Source organism: Corylus avellana, chromosome 7, assembly GCF_965113065.1.
Source record: "Corylus avellana chromosome 7, dhCorAvel1.hap1.2, whole genome shotgun sequence".
NCBI lineage: Eukaryota > Viridiplantae > Streptophyta > Magnoliopsida > Fagales > Betulaceae > Corylus > Corylus avellana.
In genome coordinates, this window is record NC_142496.1 from 25,835,049 (window position 1) to 25,853,160 (window position 18,112).

The window sequence follows — 18,112 nt, forward strand, 5'->3', positions numbered from 1 at the left end:
GAACCTATAATAATTATTATTTTTTGAGTTGGGCATTGGAAATTAAACTTATAATTAATAATATAGTCTATATATATGGTTAGTTGTACCCTTAATTAGATAATTCTATACATATTGAAACTATAATTATTATTATTATTTTTTAATTGGACATTGGACATTAATCCTATAATTAATAGCATAGTCAATATAATGTTAGTTATACCCTTAAATCTTAATTAGTTAATTGTATACACATTGAACCAATAATTATTATTGATTAATAACATGGTCCATAAACATAGTTAATTAGTTTTTAGTTACATTATCATGCGGGTCGGGTCAATTCGGGTGATAAACGGGTCAGGCTTTCGAATCCTAAACGAGTCGAACTCACGAGCTTCCATCGAGTTTAATCGAGCGAGCCAGAAATGTGTCACTAGCTAATCGAGCGAGTTTTAAGAGTAACAAGAGAACTTGTACAGTGTCGAACTATAATTTGAGTTAAACTTAGCCGAACAAATATCAAGCGAGTTATAAGTGTGTCGGCTCATTCATAAGTCTATTTGGTGGTTTTAATCCACACATAAACTCCATGGGTCTGTCCGTAACTCTGTATTAACCCATGTCATTGTAACTGGCACAGTGTCACCCAATACGTACACACGTTCATGTCAGTTGGCAGTTGGCACACAGCACACGGTTCAGAGAAAGAGACGGAGAGCGAGAGAGAGAGAGAGAGGGTATAAGAAGCTGACAGATTTCTTTACTCAAATCTACGTACGGATAAGACCAAATTCAAGAATCAAGATTTTACAGCCAAAGGCTTAAGTAATTACTGTGTCATTCTTTTTTCTATATAAACCCACTTCTGGGCATTGCACCGCTCATCCCATTGCCATTTGCAAAGAAGCTTGCGACTTTATATCTGCTTCTACTCCATCTCTAAACCCACCCACGTCTACCCAAAAGGAAGGAAAAGGAAGAGTTATCCGGTTCTTTCAGAGTCTTTCCTCATCTGGGTTCGCTGTCTTTTTTCAAGATTTGGTGGAAAATAGACTCAAGACAATGGATTTTGCGCATTTCTTGTTCGGAATCTTTGGTGGGTTTTCATTTTCTTCTTCTTTTTCTTTTTTTTTTTTCTTTTTTTTTTCTTCTCTTGCCTTCCTTTTATCTGTTGAAGTTCTTTCTCTTGGCTTTTGGACTAATGGTTCCTCTGTTTCTTTATCTTTGTCTACTAGGAAACGCTACTGCTCTGTTCCTCTTCTTGGCCCCCATGTATGTATCACTAAGAACCATCTCTCTCTCTCTCTCTCTCTCTCTGATCTCTTATGGAGTCTTATAAATTTTCCATCTTTGTCTGTTTATATCATTTCTCCCCAAAAGGGTATTGATATGTACAGACCCATTTGGATTCTGCATGTTATTCTTTTTGATTCTCTTGGTGTACAATTTTTTCCACTCTTTCAATTATCTGCTCAATCTGAAATACAATTCCAGAACATACAATAGTTTTCTTTTCTTTCTTTTTTTCTTTCATTTGTACGAGGAATCATGAAATTTTTTTGTTCTTGTGTTGTGGTAGAATTACTTTTAAGAGGATCATATGGCACAAGTCCACAGAGCAGTTTTCGGGCATTCCATACGTGATGACCATGCTCAATTGCCTCCTTTCAGCTTGGTAACCTTCTCCTTTCTTCAACTTCTTGTTTTTTCACAGTTTCCTTTATTCTATCGTCACCTTTTCACCCCTTTACCTTCTCTGCTTACATCTTGGATTATGTGTGTTTTTAATTATAATGGCGATATGGGTTTTTGCTGTTACTTCACGTTAATTTCATGTAATCCGGCTCTCCCGTGATTTTATTTTTGGTGTGTAGCAATTGGGCAGAAAGACGTTTTTGCCCCCACCCCCACCCCCACCCCCACCTCTTTTTGCTTTACAAAAAGAAAAATAAAATTATATATTCTTTTCATTTGAAGCAGTAGAGAGATATAATAATTTCTCCTAATTTATACCCAAAACCAAGTTGTGAAAATATCCCACCAAAATATTGTGCACTAATTACTGATTTTTTTTTTTTTTTTGACAATTACAGGTATGGCCTTCCCTTTGTGTCTCCTAACAACATGTTAGTGTCAACAATCAATGGCACCGGTGCAGGAATCGAGTTCATATACGTGGTGCTCTTCATCATATATGCACCCAAGAAAGAGAAGGGTAAGATTTTGGGACTCCTGACGTTTGTGCTGGCCGTGTTTGCGGCGGTGGCCTTGGTTTCCCTCTTTGCCCTGCATGGCAAGGGCAGGAAGCTCTTCTGTGGCTTTGCTGCTACCATATTCTCCATCATCATGTATGCCTCACCTCTATCAATTATGGTAAGTTATTTCTTGCCTTTAGTAATTTACCTGTCAACTAACAAAGGTAGATTTTGTAATTATCAGGGCATTTAATTGAGAAATTGATTGTTTTATGCAGAGGATCGTGGTTAGAACTAAGAGTGTGGAATTCATGCCATTTTTCCTGTCGCTGTTTGTGTTCTTGTGTGGCACTTCCTGGTTTGTCTTTGGTCTGCTTGGCCATGACCCTTTTGTTGCTGTAAGTATATATATCAATGCTTCTTTGTATATGGAAAAGGAAATATTTTCCCTTAAATCATCGCATTTTCTGTCTGAACATCCTGATTTCTGTGTGGTTTTTATTTTTTTTATTTATATATTTTTTTTTTTTTGCATGTTCACACAATAGGGAGAGGGAGATTTGAATTAGTGACCTTCACTTTATAAGGCGTAATCCCCCAACCGATTGAGCTTCCTCTTGATACTGTGTGGTTTTTACTCAAGACAGCTTGATTGTTTCTTTCACTGACCCTTAAGAGGGCATAGGCTAGGTCCACTACACCTTCTGATTGACCATTTTGAAATGGGTGCTGGACGGAGCCAGCTTTGAGTTTGGGGGACCAAGAGCCAAAAATATTTTGAGCAGGGACCAATTGACAAAAAAATACCTTAAATTATTTCTTTTCTTTACCTTAAAAATTTTTTTCCTTGTAATTTGGGAGGACTAGGGCCACTACCGGTCCCCTCGTAAATTTGTTCCTAGTGCGGGCTTACCTGAAGCGTTTTAAGTGATTTTTCATGTGAATTGCATCATGTAAAATGGTTAAAGTTGGAATAACTGTTCTTAAGTTGGAATAACTGTTTAAGAACAAGCGGCTAGTATCCTAATTTGACGGTAATTTGGTGTGCTGTTGCAGGTGCCCAATGGGTTCGGGTGCGGGCTGGGGGCCGTGCAACTGATACTGTACTTCATCTACCGTAACAACAAGGGAGGGAGCAAGAAACCTACTCCAGAACCAGAAGAATCTGTGGAGATGGGGCTTCCAAAACCTCATAATAACCAAGAGAAGCAATCAAACGGAAATGGAGTTCGGCATGGGCACGACTAGGCACGTGACACACACTGACAAACTTGAGTTGTTCATATCATTGGACCACCCGGCCACCATCATTTTCAATAATCCTGTTCGTTTCAAATTTCCCTTCTCTAAGTTGTTGTAGCTAGGCTCCTGTGATGACAACGCCATGTTGTATACGAACGAAATAATATCGTTTTTCTTCAAAAATATCATAGATACCCCTGTGCATCTATGATATTATAAAGAGTGAGAAAACTTTACCTCCTCTTTGATTGTATCGTTTTTCTAACGACTTATGGAATAAGATATCCAGTTTTTCAAAAAGAGAAAAAGGAAGTAGAATATTTTCAGTGTATTCCATGCTTAAATGCTTACAAAATGCCTTTGAAGGGCTTGGTAGATGATGTTTGGGTCACTTAATAAAGGCGAAATTAAGAGGCATCCCATCCCATGCCATTAATATATTCTGGAAAACGTCCATTCTTCCTATGTATAAGACGTGTGTTATCAGGATTGCAAAAAGAGTTGTGGCCTGAGAATCGTCTGAATTAGCGGATAATATCGAGTCCTGAAGCATTGGTGGTAATATTGGGTGTGGATGCTGAAAAATACGTTTTAGGCCACAAGTTATAGCAATCCAGATTATCAAACAAAATTTTAATAATATTATTATTATTTTCATTCTCATTGTTCTTTCATGACTTTTAAGTTTAACTATTAACTAGTTGCCCAAAAAATTGATGTGGCATATTTGTTTTTTTGGTTAATTGATCTTATTTTACAATGGACTTATTATATTGGGGCCTTATTTTAAAGGCCTTAAATTTTTATGGGAAAAAATTTTGGGATTTATTTTTTTTTAAAAAAAAAAAATTAGGACTTAAGTTAAAATAAAATTAAAATTTTTTTTAGGCCTTATTAAAAAAAAATTTGGGCCTTACGAACTGGGGGCCCTAGGCGACTGCCTCAGTGGCCTAGCCATTGAGCCGGCCCTGTACCAAAATCATGCAAGCATCAAAAAAATTAATTCAAAGATTTTGGTAACGAGATGAAAACGTTTTAAAAACACTACACAAATAAAATTAATATGGAGCTATCCAATCATGAATACTCAAATGGGTCATTCATTTCAAATAACGGGTTATGTTTTGGTCAACCTAACACACCCTATTTATCCTTAAAGTAAAAAATATAATATTATTATTCTTCTTTTTTCTATTCAAAGGGGAAGAAGGGATATATGCTCTTTAATGGACACAAAGTAGCTACAAAACCCTCCTTCCCCTTTTCTAAAAGAAATTAAACAAATAAAAGAAAAACGTCAAAGATTGGTGAGAACTGAGAAACAATATTGTATTGGGATCAGACGGATTTTGTTAAAGGGGTTGGTTATACAAAGAACTTGAGACCCAACAAAATAGGACTTGAAATTAGGCCCAAGTTTCAACCGGGCCTTCATACATTGGGCTTCCCATGGGTTTGACACTTCAAAAAATCTAAAAACAGACAATAGCATATTTGAGTAGATATTGGGCTTCCCATCAATTTTTATTTATGGATTTCTCAATTTTCGGCCTGCACCTGTTGTGGTCCATTATAATCAGTCCAACATTGGGCCTGGAACATTGACCTGTTGTTGGATGTAATACTAACGAAATTACATAAGAACATGAACAAGATCTTTGGAAAAAAACAAACAAAATAATTGTTGTTATCGTGCACAATAATTGATGAACAATATAAAATTGAAAATAGAGAGAGATTAAGAGAGAGAGTCTAAACACAGATTTAACGTGGTTCGACAATTTGCCTACGTTCAAAGAGAGGCGACTATATTTTATTTTTTAATGATTTAGGGTTACATCATATATATATATATATGGGAAAAACCTTAAACCCTACTTGTACGGACGTATTTACCCTAAACTACTCACGCTCCATGAACGTCACTGTCGCGACGTTCACTCTGCTCTCCTCTACTTGACCTTCCATTGATATTAATATGAGCCACTAATTTCAACAATAATGAAACCCTAGAAAGAAATAATTGGGTTTTCTCATGAAGCGTTATCGGGGGCTCGGGTTTCATCGTCTAATTCTTTTGGCCACCATTCATGGGAATTTTAGAGCCAGTTTGCTAAAGGAATGGGCATGCAGAAGCTATTGTAGCTTTCATGTAGAAAAAGTGCTTTTCGTTTTGGTAAATATGTTGAAGTAGTTGAATACAGCTGTTGGGAAACCAATATTTTTTTAAAAAAAATTAGTTATTGATTTTATTAGCATAATATTTTGATGTTAATTCTCATTAGTAGCGTAATATTGTTTTTTCATAATAATTTATGACTCTTTCTATTTAAAACTTTGTAGATGTTGTATGCCCAATTTATAGAAGGAAAAAATATATATATACAAAATTGCTTAAGATATTTGGAAAAAAAAAAAGATGTTTATGGAAATAATTTTGAAAAATTAATAAGGATAATTCTGAAACTAGGTACTAGGTAGGGCTTGTTAGTTGTTATCCTGTTCATAGCAACTTGGCGTGTTTTTACCAAACGAACATATTCAACTGTTGTTGTTTTTTTGTCAGCTGTTTCTCTACAGGAAAAAGCCCCTTTCCTTTACTTTTTCTGCCCATTTGGCCATATCAAAAAATTTCTTATTTCAATAGTTACTTGACATATGACATTGAATTGAAACGTTTTTAAGAGTTTAAAAAAATAAAAAATGGTTAAGACGCATTTTTGGTAAAAGTTTAAAAATAAAATTTTTGACAAAAAGTACTTTTTGACTTAAAAATTTTATTTTTCAAACGCAATCACAAATAGGTTCTAAGCCAACACAGAAATCAGTTGAGTAACCCTCAGTTAACATGTCAATAATAAATCTTATAAGAGTCTGTTTGGGTGTGCGTTTAAGGAGCCTAAAAGTGTATATGACACTTAAAAAATTAATTTAAAAAAAAAAAAAAAAAAAAGGTATTTCGTTTGGTAAAAAAAATTGAAAGCACTTTTAATTATTACAAACAAACTAAGCCAAAAATATATGACTTGTTACACCAGAATAACAATACAATGATTTGTTGAGACGTTATCTAAAACTTGAATAACAAACATTTGAATTTGAATCTTCAGAAACATTTGAATTTAAATCTTGGGATATCTTATCTCCAACAGATTCTAGATTAAGTTGTTGTGAAGCTTCTTTATTTTTAATAGTCCAGAAAGTTTAAAAATTATCAAAATGCACTTTTAGAAAACGCTTTTTGACTTAAAATCTCAATTTCTTAAACGCAATCTCAAACAGACTCTAAATAATAATGGAAAAACTACACTTGCATCTTTAAATTATTACCAAATTTGAAATATTCCCCTCAAACTTTAAAAAAATTACAAGTAATCACCTAAATTACCTGACTCTTTCATTTAGTTCCCTGTCGAAATTTTATGAAACTCAAGCTTGAAAATGGAAGGAAATTTGTCCTTTCGAAGGAGGATATCTTGGCAGAAAAGGATTCTGTTCACACTGAGTTTATTTATTTTTATTTTTATTTTATCAAAGTGAATATATATTAAATACAATAAAGAGAGATGTGAGCAGTAGAATGAAGGAGAACTCTAAGCAGTACCAGAAGGCAGAAGCACAGCAAAAACAAATGATAATAGGAGACATGCCTCACTGCAACAAGAGGCTCAGTTAAAAGGCCGGAATGAAGAGTTTGCAGCAGGAAACAAAACAGCTCAAGTCAATGCTCAGAAAGGATGCATCAGAGGTCAGATTCTCGTGTTTCACGCATCACGATGGATGGATGAAGAAATCCTCTCGAATAAAGACCAATGGATTATATATAGATCAGAAATTTCATTTAAATTAGTCTGGACGAAATATCTTTCAGTCCATTTAAAATAATATTAATTGTCTATAAATATTTAAAAGACACATTAAATTTAGTCTAACTTAGTAAACTGATTAATGACGTTAAGAATTTAATTTGTATTTAAAATGTTTATAGACACTTGTCACTATTTTAAATAGGTTATAAGATATTTCATTTATATTGGTTTGGAGGAAATTTATGTCCATTTATTTATACATAAGAACACTAGCAGCAGCTCCCCTTTGATTTTCCCTAAGTTTATGGCACAAAACTACTTTTTACTTTTCTATGAAAATATATTTTCCAATAACTCCCCTTACATTTTTCTATTCCATTAAAATATTGTTTCTTTACAAAATACAAGTTCCTTAAATATTCTCATTTTTTTTATAAAATTTCAACACAATCCCTTATTAAAGACAAAAAGATGAAAGTGGAGAGAAGACAAAGAAATGTTTATATTTAAAATAATGTGTAGGAAATCATTTTTTGTTCCCTACATATTGGGAAACACTGTAGCAACTATTGAGGGTTGGTTAAATATAGAGAATCTGATGTGAGTAGGTTTTTGTAGTTTTTAGCTTTTCTTGAAATTTTCTCTAAACATAAGGAAGTGAATGGCAAATAGGGCATCTGCTGCTAGTGCTCTAATAACTTTAAATTCAAATTATCTTTTTTGAAGTCATTTTTATTGAAAAATATAGGATTTGAACTCACGAGTCGCAACATATATCTTGTTTTATTTATGATAAAATCTACGTACCTCATCAAACTATTACCCAATTGACAATGTTCTCCCCCAAACTTTTATTGTGGCAATGTCCCCCCAAACTACGAAAATTTGTCTATGCCCCCAATGACGACAATACCCTGAAAATAAAAATAAAAAATTAATTAAAAAAAAAACCTAAAAATAATTTTGTTAAAAAAATAAAAATAAAAAACCAGGTATGGAATTTAAAATTTGTTATTTTTTTTCTTAAATAAAAAATAATATATATTTTTTTCTCTTTCTTCTTTTTTTTTTTTGTCAAATTTGTTGGAGTATTTTGTGTCTTATTGACAAAAATTTAAGGTCTTTTTTGTCTTTTTGCTAGCATTGAGAGACTTTGTCAATTTTTGGTAATTTATTAGAGATATTATCCTAATTAAAAGTTTGAAAGAGACATAATCAATTGAGTAGTAATTTGAAGAGATAAGTCTGTATTTTATTTTAGTTTGGCCATGGACGGAGGCAGAGATTACTATGAGTAGGGCCAATGACTAAAATATTTAGTGAATAGGAGACAATAGGCAAAATAATAATAATAATAATTACCTCATAATATTTTTTTTACCTTGAATTTTTGTTTTCTCTTTGTAAATTTAGGGGAGGGGCATCGCCTATACCGGCCCCCATTCCTCCGTCTCAAAGTTTGGCTCATGCAAAAATGAATTGATGGCTCCGCCACTATTGACATGTGTTCAAAATGTTCACATGCATTCAAAATCATGCATATGAATTTAATCTAAAGATTAAAAGAATTTCTTCCCGCTCAATGAAAGAAAGCTTTGTCCTTAGATCATCTGCACATTTAAAATACGGTAGTCTGCTTTCTACCTCAACAGCTCACCATATTGAAAACCCAAAAAAAAAAAAAAAATCAAAAATCAAAAGGAAAAAGAAATGGAAATAAAACAAGAACGGGATAAAGTCGTTAATTAATGACCTTATGATAGTGTGGAATGCTCTTACCGTACGCCTCTGTTTCCAAGCCCACAGGAACTACCAGACAATCCACGTACCACCATCCAATGGTACACAAGCAGACGATACCATTTAATATGATCGCTTGGAATGCACAGAACCGGACCTCAAAATCAATTTATAGAAATGTTTCATATTAGAGTGAGAAAGAGAATCTTCTTTTGAAGCACTTAAGGTCAGGGTCCAACTGTCAGCTAATAAGTTGATAGTATTAGCTTTAAACGGCCGTTATGCCTTTTCTCTCTCTCTCTCTTCAACATAACGGTGCCTTTCCGTCCATCCACGTAACACGTGAGCCTATCCCACGCATGCCATGCATCCATGCGCACATTACTTATGCACCGCATGCCATGTATGTATCATGTATGTATATGTATGTATGACTTTGACAAAAGACAGGATGTTTATGTTTCCTTTTAGGTTTAGGGTTTCTTGTAGTCCAGCTCTATGTGTCGTCACTTGCGTCAAATTTAGAAAATTCTATTAAAATTACATTTGTCGCCTCACTTTGCCCCGTAAATACCCATTCTATTTTATTTTATTTTTTCAATCAAGGCCATACCATATTACCATGTCACGTCGTCTCAATTGACAAATGGCAAGTTGTGGATGACTAGAAAGATAAACATAGAAATTGGTTTTTTTTTTTTTTTTTTTTTTGCAATAAATAATAAGAGCATTAGCAGCAACTTCTCTTTTATTTTCCTTAAGGTTAGAGAATAAAATTACTTTTTGTTTCTCTATCCAAATATACTTCACAATAGCTTATGTTACCTTCTTATATGCCATTAAAATATTATTTATTTACAAAGTACAAGTTTTATACCTACCTTCCAATTTTTTACAAAATTCTAACACAATCTCCAATAAAAAGCAAAGCAAAACGATGAAAGAGAAGACATGGAAGCAAAATATTTATATAATTATATTCAAATAATGTATATGGAAGCTCTTTTGGTTATCTACACATTGAGTAGCACTGTAGCATTCTCAATGTTTAGGGAAGTTGCTGCATATAACTTTTTGTAATTTTTTTCTTTTTTTTTAGATTTTTCCTATATATATAAGAAAGGGAATGTGTTATAACATTTACAGCAACTCCCTTATAGGCTATATGTGGTTCCATTCCCTAAGTTTAGGAAAAATGTAAAAATAATATAAAAAAAAAGTCACAAAAAGCCACCCAAAATAGAGTACCATATCACTTCGGCGCTCTCAACATTATGATCGCTACAGTGTAACTCTTCCTAAATCATTAAAAAAGTAGAAAAATTATAAATTAAAAAAAATAGAAAAGTAAATAAATTATAAATAGGGAATGATAAATGAAAGCTATTGTAGAGTGCATGTAAATAGGGAAGTAAAAAATAGTTTTTATCCTTAAATTTAGAGAAAATGAGAAAACTGATGGAATGCTCTTATAAGGTGTCATTGCCAGTGCTCTAAATATATCACAAAAATATCTAATAACCTATAAATTAGCCTCAATTATAAAAATAATAATTATTAGATCTTGTGTTGTGAAATGAAAAAAAAGGGTGATTTAGTATACTCATTTGCAACAATAGCCCACGCTACAAATGGAAGGAAATTGGATCCTTTAAGAGCATTGAATCTTGTCTACATAGGGTAGGCATTAGAATTTAGAGCACGCTATAGGGATTTGTTTGGTGAGGATTTTCTTTTTATTTTTCATTTATCTGAGATCACTTTTTTGTCTTCTAATTTATATGGTAAAGTTTCCACTAACAAAGTTTACATCAGAGTTTTTTTAATAAACAAATTAAAAATAAATAAATAAATAAAATCTACGAATAGGCCAATTAAACTAATGGTTTCTTGACATGTAGGCCATAAGAAACGGTAATTTTTGAAGCAGTATAGACTTTAGTAGCGGATCTAGGAATTCGTATTATGAGAGACGGGGGGAATGAAGAGTATGGTTAGGGTCAAGAAAACTAAAAAAAAATTATACTTAGAAAAAAAAAAAAAAATCAAAAAGTTTTGAAGGGGCAAGCTGCTACTGAGTTTAGTAGATAAGTTGCATGTTAAAACTTCTATTACAATGAATCCAATGATACATAGGAGAACATGGTAACTACAATACAGAAAATGGTACTAATAACAAGTAGATTGAAGCCGTAGAAAAAGAGTTCCACTGCCATGTCTAGCAAGAGAGGTGTCTTGTAACATTTAACACTTAGGGGACGTTGAATTTGGATATAACGGTCTCCATAAGCAAAAAATGGGGCACCAGCTATGCAGAGGCAAAAGAGATAGAGGAGGGAGAGAATGTACGGGAGAGCCAAAAAACCGTTATATGAAGCCAAAAGGAGCGGCGGCGCATGAGGTACATGCGACATTGGGTAGTATAGAGGAGTAATTCTACATGGCTTACTGGAGTTTCTTCAATGTCCATCTCTTCTTGTTAAAACATGAATCTGAATTTTTTTTTTTTTTTTTAAGCCTAATGTGAGAGTCAGCCACGTCTGCAAAGATGGGCGCCGAAGGAACTCGAATAGGCCGTGTAGAATCACTCAGTATAGAGGCACATAAATGTGAGGGAGTTGTGCATGAATGAAGGTGGAGGAGAGGCATAGTTTTCATGCAAGGAGATGCATGGGAGAGCTCCTCTCTCTAAAATTAGATACAAAACGACTTGATAGTAAAGATGGTTAGATTTAGTTAAAATAAATAAATATAATTATTTATTTTAAATAATTTTAAAATATATTATATTTAAAATTTTTGTTTGCGTTTAATTGAAAGATATAAAATTATAGTCCATAGTTTGTTCTAAATATTGGGATATGACTTTTTTTTTTGGGTGAATCTTTCATATTCATTAATTGAAAAAAAAAATCAATAGCATAAAGTTCTTACATCAAATAGCATAAAGCTCTATAAATTATAGTTAAAGCTATGAGGTTACAACGTTATAAAGACAAATATAACAATCAAATCATATCTATGACTTTAACATTCGCTAACCTATGTCCAAACTTACAGTTATAAAACATATCTACTTTAGGCAGACTTAATCTAATACATAGGTAGCCCATATTCCCAAATCTCAACTTTATTTTCTCGGCTATAGGAGTAAAGCCCTCTCACCGAAACTAATCCTGCTCGACCAAAAGGCCAGGATAAAAACCATCATCCAAATATCGCTTATAAAAGTAGATCTAAGGAGAAGCCAAATCCTTATTAAAAATAAAAAAAATAAATACAATAAAAAAATAGCAAACAACTACAACAGCTTGAGCGAGGGAGGCGAAGCGCACTTGTCAATGCGTGGTGGACGAGATGGAGCCATTTGCACCGATGGGCAGCTATGGAGCCGGAGAGCACGGTAGGCCGACGCGGGGTTGAATGAAACCAGATGGGCGAAGCAATTGAACTGGCCAGAAAAACCAAAAAAAAAAAAAAAAAATTTGGAAAAAAAAAAAAAAAGGTGAGGAGGAGGAAATAAGAGGAGAATAGGGGGGAGGGGAAAAGAGGAGGAAGCACGTGTTTTTTCTCTCTAGGTTTTCTCCTTCATCAACTACGTTTTAAAATCTATATTTTCTATTTAGTTAAAAGTTAATCTGCATATAATAATGGGATAGGACTTAGGAGGTATATATGTCATGAGACCTATATTTATAATTTTTTTTTCTTTATATATTATTATTATGTAGTGGATTCCACACATATGGGCTTGAAAATATTTCTTGCTTCCTGTTAGGTTTTTTTTTTTTTTTGTTGTTGCTAAATTTGGTGATCAAAATGGACGCTTCAAGTACTAAGAATCATCCCAAATGCAAGGCCATCCGGACGCGATATATCATGAGAAATATCAATCTCCAGGCTAGGCTGTCCAGACAAGAATCAATTCCGTTCGGACGCGAGTTTCTGAGAGTTTCATCGCCACCGTATGCAGGCCATCCGCACACCGTTTGGACACGCCCCACCAAAAGTCTCTCAGGTTAGAGATGTTGCCCTAGTGCCGTCCGGACAATAATACTCCCTGTCTAGACAACACGTATATGAAACTGTTTTTAGACATGTATAAAGTGTTTGATGTGTCTAGGGTTTTATAAGCTATTATATATTCATCTCTATTGTATTAGAGAGTGCGAATTCTGCATCTAGAGTTTGACAATTTTGTGCTAAGAGAATATTTGTTATAAAGCGTTAATTCTCTCTTAGAGTTCGAGGTTGTATCTTCATCCACAGATCCAAAACAACCGAAGCCTTTTGGAGTTCTGGTAAAGGAGATCACATAGAAGAGACATTCTAGAGGTTGTGGGAGAACTACGTGGTAGCAGGCAAGTGAGTTGCTTGTCTAGTACACGGGTTTGTTAGTACAAGGTTTTTGTAAGTGTTGACATTGTGTAATTTCTTGTTATTCTATTGTGAGTGCTTTCTTGGATTTGGTTGCCCCAGGGCCCCAGCGAGGTTTTACTTTTATAGAGTTCTCTCAAAAGTTTTCTCTTCGTAACCAAATATCTGTGTTATTTAATATTCATTGCATGTCTATATTTGATTAATTATTTTGTGTTAGGTTTGATTTATTTTCGCACTCTTTTTGTAAAATTCTTATACAATCAGAATAAGTGTGAATTGGAGTCATTTAAATTTTTCACTTCCGAATTAAACATGACAACATATTAGAGGATTTGCAAGCTATATAAATGGCCAGAAAGATAAATATGGATTAATCAAAAAAAAAAAAAAAAAAAAAGAAAGATAAATATGGATTTTGTTACCCAAAAAAAATAATAATAATAAATATGAATATTAGTTTTTTGCTTTGATAAAGCACGCTGAAAAAGGAAGCAATCAGATCATTTGAGGAGCACTGGATCTTGTCCACGTAGGCATGTGAATTAGAGTAGGCCATATAGAATGTTGTGGTAAGGAATATTAGGGTCACTTAATTTGTTCCAGACATGAACGTATACAAGGGAGGCCTTGGCCAGCCAAAAACTGAATAATAGACCCAATAATATATATATAAGGATTTGGGGATCCAGATATTCATTAATTTAAAGCACTAATTATTATGAGTTCATCCCAATACCTGCTATAATATCAACGGGTATTATTTCCAATCAGATTTTAAATGCAACTTCAAATCCATCTGTATACAGTGCATCAAACTTAATGACCTTAAATGTTTTATTGCAACTCTATCTACATCTACGTGTACATTTTCTATCAATTTTATAAAAAATAAAAAATAAAAAAAAACATGTAAAATATAAACTATACTCATTACTCACAACGACTTGTAAAAATAAAAATAAAACATTATAAATTGGGCACTATCAAACCATCCCTTTAAGATGGGCACCAAGCCGAAAAGCTCAAGAGGGGTGGTCCAAAGGTTTTTCTTTTTTACTTTTATTTTTATCTTTTATATTCTTATTGGCCGGGTATACTTAGATATTTTATTTGATTTTTGTTAGAAAATTGACAGAAAATACATGGAATGATCTGATTGATAAACGACTACAACTCAAGACTATCATTCAAAATTTTCTATAAACTTGGTCCGAATGATCTATTTAATAAAAAAATGGAATCTTAGGAAATAAATTAATAAAATGTAAACATAAGAAAACGATTTGATAAAAGATAATAGTGAAAGGAGCATTGAAGTATTTTTTATTTTTATTTTTATTTTTAATTGAGTGGCCTATCTGTATAGATGAGTTGGTATACGGTGGGATAGCCCTGCGCATGATCTGTTCTTCTTGAGGTACTTTGATTTCATTATTCACTCTACAATTATTTTATCAATTGTTTCAACTGTCTGGTCCATAGGGGCATTGTCGTCAACCTCAAAAGGTCAGCTAAGATATTGTTGATGTGTGGGCTACATTCATCATTGGAAATGATTAAGTTGAGAGCAAAGCACTATGGCAGTATCCCATACCCAAAGTACCTATCTCTTTGTCAGCCAAATGGCATTTTCGTCATTTCCTTGACTAACCATCAGCCAATAGCCACAGAGATCTTTCGCCGGGGGCGGTGCCGTTAGCATTGCCCCCCTCCCCCAGCATTCGATGATGAACCGGTTATTTTTTGAGGGATACTTTCGTATCTATATGCTCGTACCTCTTTAAACTCATTTGTCATGGTGACACGTAAGTGAGCTGGAATTTTATTTATTATTATTTATTTTTTTAAGGTTGAAATATTCAAGATTAATAACCTTATCTTATCCATAATTTGAATTTTTAATCAATTGATCCGACATCTTTCTTATTCTTTTAATAGTGTAATTTTTAAATTTTTGATGTTATCATGTCATTTTAAATTTTACAAAAATTCAATCTGAACCATAAATTAGTTTATTTACATTTTATTTGAAATAAAAATAAAATTATCCAAGAATATAATGACCACTAATTATTAATTATCGAAGAATAAACCATTTAAATTTTGATTTAATAATAATTTTAAAAATTACATTAATTTTATATAATAAAATGATGGTGTATATTATTACTCTAGTAGATCTATTAAAATTTGTAAATTAAGCAAGGTCATTATTGGGTATTTCTATTTTTAGTTTTTGTGATATTTTTATCTTGCAATAATTTTTTTTTCTTTCGAAATTTGAAAATTATCGTTGGAAGCTAGTGATATATGTCTGTGAGTGAGTCAATTGGTTGTACTAAAGTTTATACATTTGCTTTTATAAAGTTGTCTGATGTTGTGACATTTTATGTTAAAGAAAAAGTAGACAAATAAATAAAGAAAAGGAAAATATAGTAGTACGTACGTACGACTAATGCAAAGTGTAAATCATCTTATGACTGATACATGTTATTTTCTTCTGATTTTCATTATCATAATAATCTGGGTAGTCCTATTTTCATGCTAAGTTTTACTTTTAGTTGATGTTATTTATTTTTTACATCAAGAAGGGTAAAAAGGTAGTGGGCCTAGGACCCTTCAACGGCCATGATGGAGACCCTCAAACGAACAAAAGAATGCCGCAGCACATTGAATTCAAGGTGCTTTAGATTAAGATTATCTAACCAATGGTTTGACTTTCAGTGCGTAAATAAATTGGATTCTACTTTTACCTCTATTACCATCATTTTTACGCAATCAAATTATTTATTTTGCTCAACTTTGTGTTATCAAAAAGAAAAATATCATGCTACGGCAAAAACCCATCATAAAATACGACTTGGTTTCAAATTTTCAATGGATCACGGATGACTATATAATCAGGATAGTAAGGTTCAAAATCATATTTTTGAACGGTTGAATGGGATAATGGGACTTGCAAGATAAGAAAAAAATTACCCAAGTGACGAAAGATGACAAGAAGCCTCCAATGAGAAGCTCTTATCTTATTTGGAAAATGTCCATATCTTTTATATTAGATTCCTTGTTTTATTGTCACGTAATAGCATTGTCTTTGTGTAGTAGTAATATGTAGGCAGAGACTCTTAACCTTTTTTAGTATTTACAATGAGTAAATATTTATGTTAATTCGGCTCCAAGCTTTGAACCCTAGGCTTGCCCTCCATTGATATGACAATTTATTTAATTGGTCGGGCATTGAGATTTTCTTTTTGCTTGTCGTTGGAGTTATTCATTTTGCTTGTACTGTTCCTGGTTTGCTTCTCCTTCCTGGTTATTTCGTATGCCCATTTTTGGGCCGCCCTCACTCCGGTAGGGTTAGTTATTTAATTTATGCCATGCTCATGGCTTAGTTTTTAGGTGTCAAGCCCATGACTCAATCTCTTGATGTCAATCTCTCAATGTCAAGTTATTTCTAAAAGTTAATTGGTTGAAGGTGTTACCCCACAATGCTCTTTTTATTTCTTTATTTTTTATCACCTTGTTTTCTAGCTCCCCCTCCCCCGACTTATTATTAAGCCGTAAGTATAAAAATATGTAAATTTTCTACAAGATGCTACTACTGTAATATAATAGAGAAATCTTGCAGCAAAAAATCACTAACAAATATTTCCTTTTCACAAAATCATATTTAGTAAACATATAAGAGCTTCTATTACAAACTTTAAACATACACTCTAATATTGTTATCTACACGTATATGTGCACATCAAGAAAAATGAAAGAGCTAATTAGTCGAGTCGAGCTGAGCTTATACAAGTTATGTTCATGAACGTTAATAAAGTCGAGTCGAGTTTATATGGATATGTCTCATTTAATAATCAAACGTAATTTTATTTTCATGAACGACTCATATATTAAATGAATTGAGCTCAAGTCGAGCTTATACAAATTAATCCAAAGCTTGATTGTGAAAAGATTAGTTTATTTACAACCCTAACCCAATATGCAAGGTTTACAAATATAAAAATGAAATAAAGAAGTATAATTTGTATGACATTGCCACTAGTTAAGCGTTGATTGAAAATGAAAAATGAAATTTTTTGGCACGTGCATACCAGTTTATATAGACTTGATCTTATGCCCTAGTTGATGAGATGTTACTTTGTATACTGAATTTGAGTTCTATTTATGACCAGCATAACCACTTTTGTGCTGGGTCACCAATTACGAGTATTACTAATTTGAATAGATCATTCGAAGTAGGATTCGATCATCTATTTGAAATTTTGAGAAAACGAATCCTCTGATGGTACGGTTTTTTTGAATAATCAAATGGACTTTGATATTTGCATAGAAAATAAAATAAAATAAAATTTGATATAAATGTAGAAAATTATGTTGCTTTGGAAATTCTTGTGTCAAACACATACAAGACGAGTCATCCAGTGCATTTAGCATATGAAGGACATCGTTACATCATTATCTGAGAATCTTTTGTATATATATTTTTTTGTTTTTTAATTAATTCGAATATTTTTCACCTTTCTTTAATCCAAGATAAGCTGATGATATTTATTTATAATCTGAAGCGTTACAATTCAAATATATAAACTTTCTTTGAGATAAGAGATAATTAATGTAATCTATCTATACAGTTTCAAATATGTAATTTATTCTAATGAAACTCAATGAAAGTATTGATTTTTAAGAGTGAATTTATGAAAAGAAAGTAAATTTTTTGTGATGGAAGGAACATGTAAAACATTGTGCAATAGGAAA

The 18,112-nt window shown here is 32.8% G+C and overlaps 1 protein-coding gene across 1 annotated transcript; it reads left to right on the plus strand.

Annotated features, from left to right (window-relative positions):
• Positions 1-850: 850 nt before the first annotated feature.
• On the plus strand, positions 851-3,662 carry SWEET1 (Nodulin MtN3 family protein). The gene is made up of 6 exons (XM_059597692.2): positions 851-1,081; positions 1,221-1,257; positions 1,565-1,660; positions 2,079-2,358; positions 2,459-2,578; positions 3,237-3,662. Exons 1-6 carry the CDS (start codon positions 1,048-1,050, stop codon positions 3,426-3,428), a joined length of 759 nt encoding a protein of 252 aa, XP_059453675.2. The 5' UTR covers positions 851-1,047; the 3' UTR covers positions 3,429-3,662.
• The last annotated feature ends 14,450 nt before the right edge of the window (positions 3,663-18,112 follow it).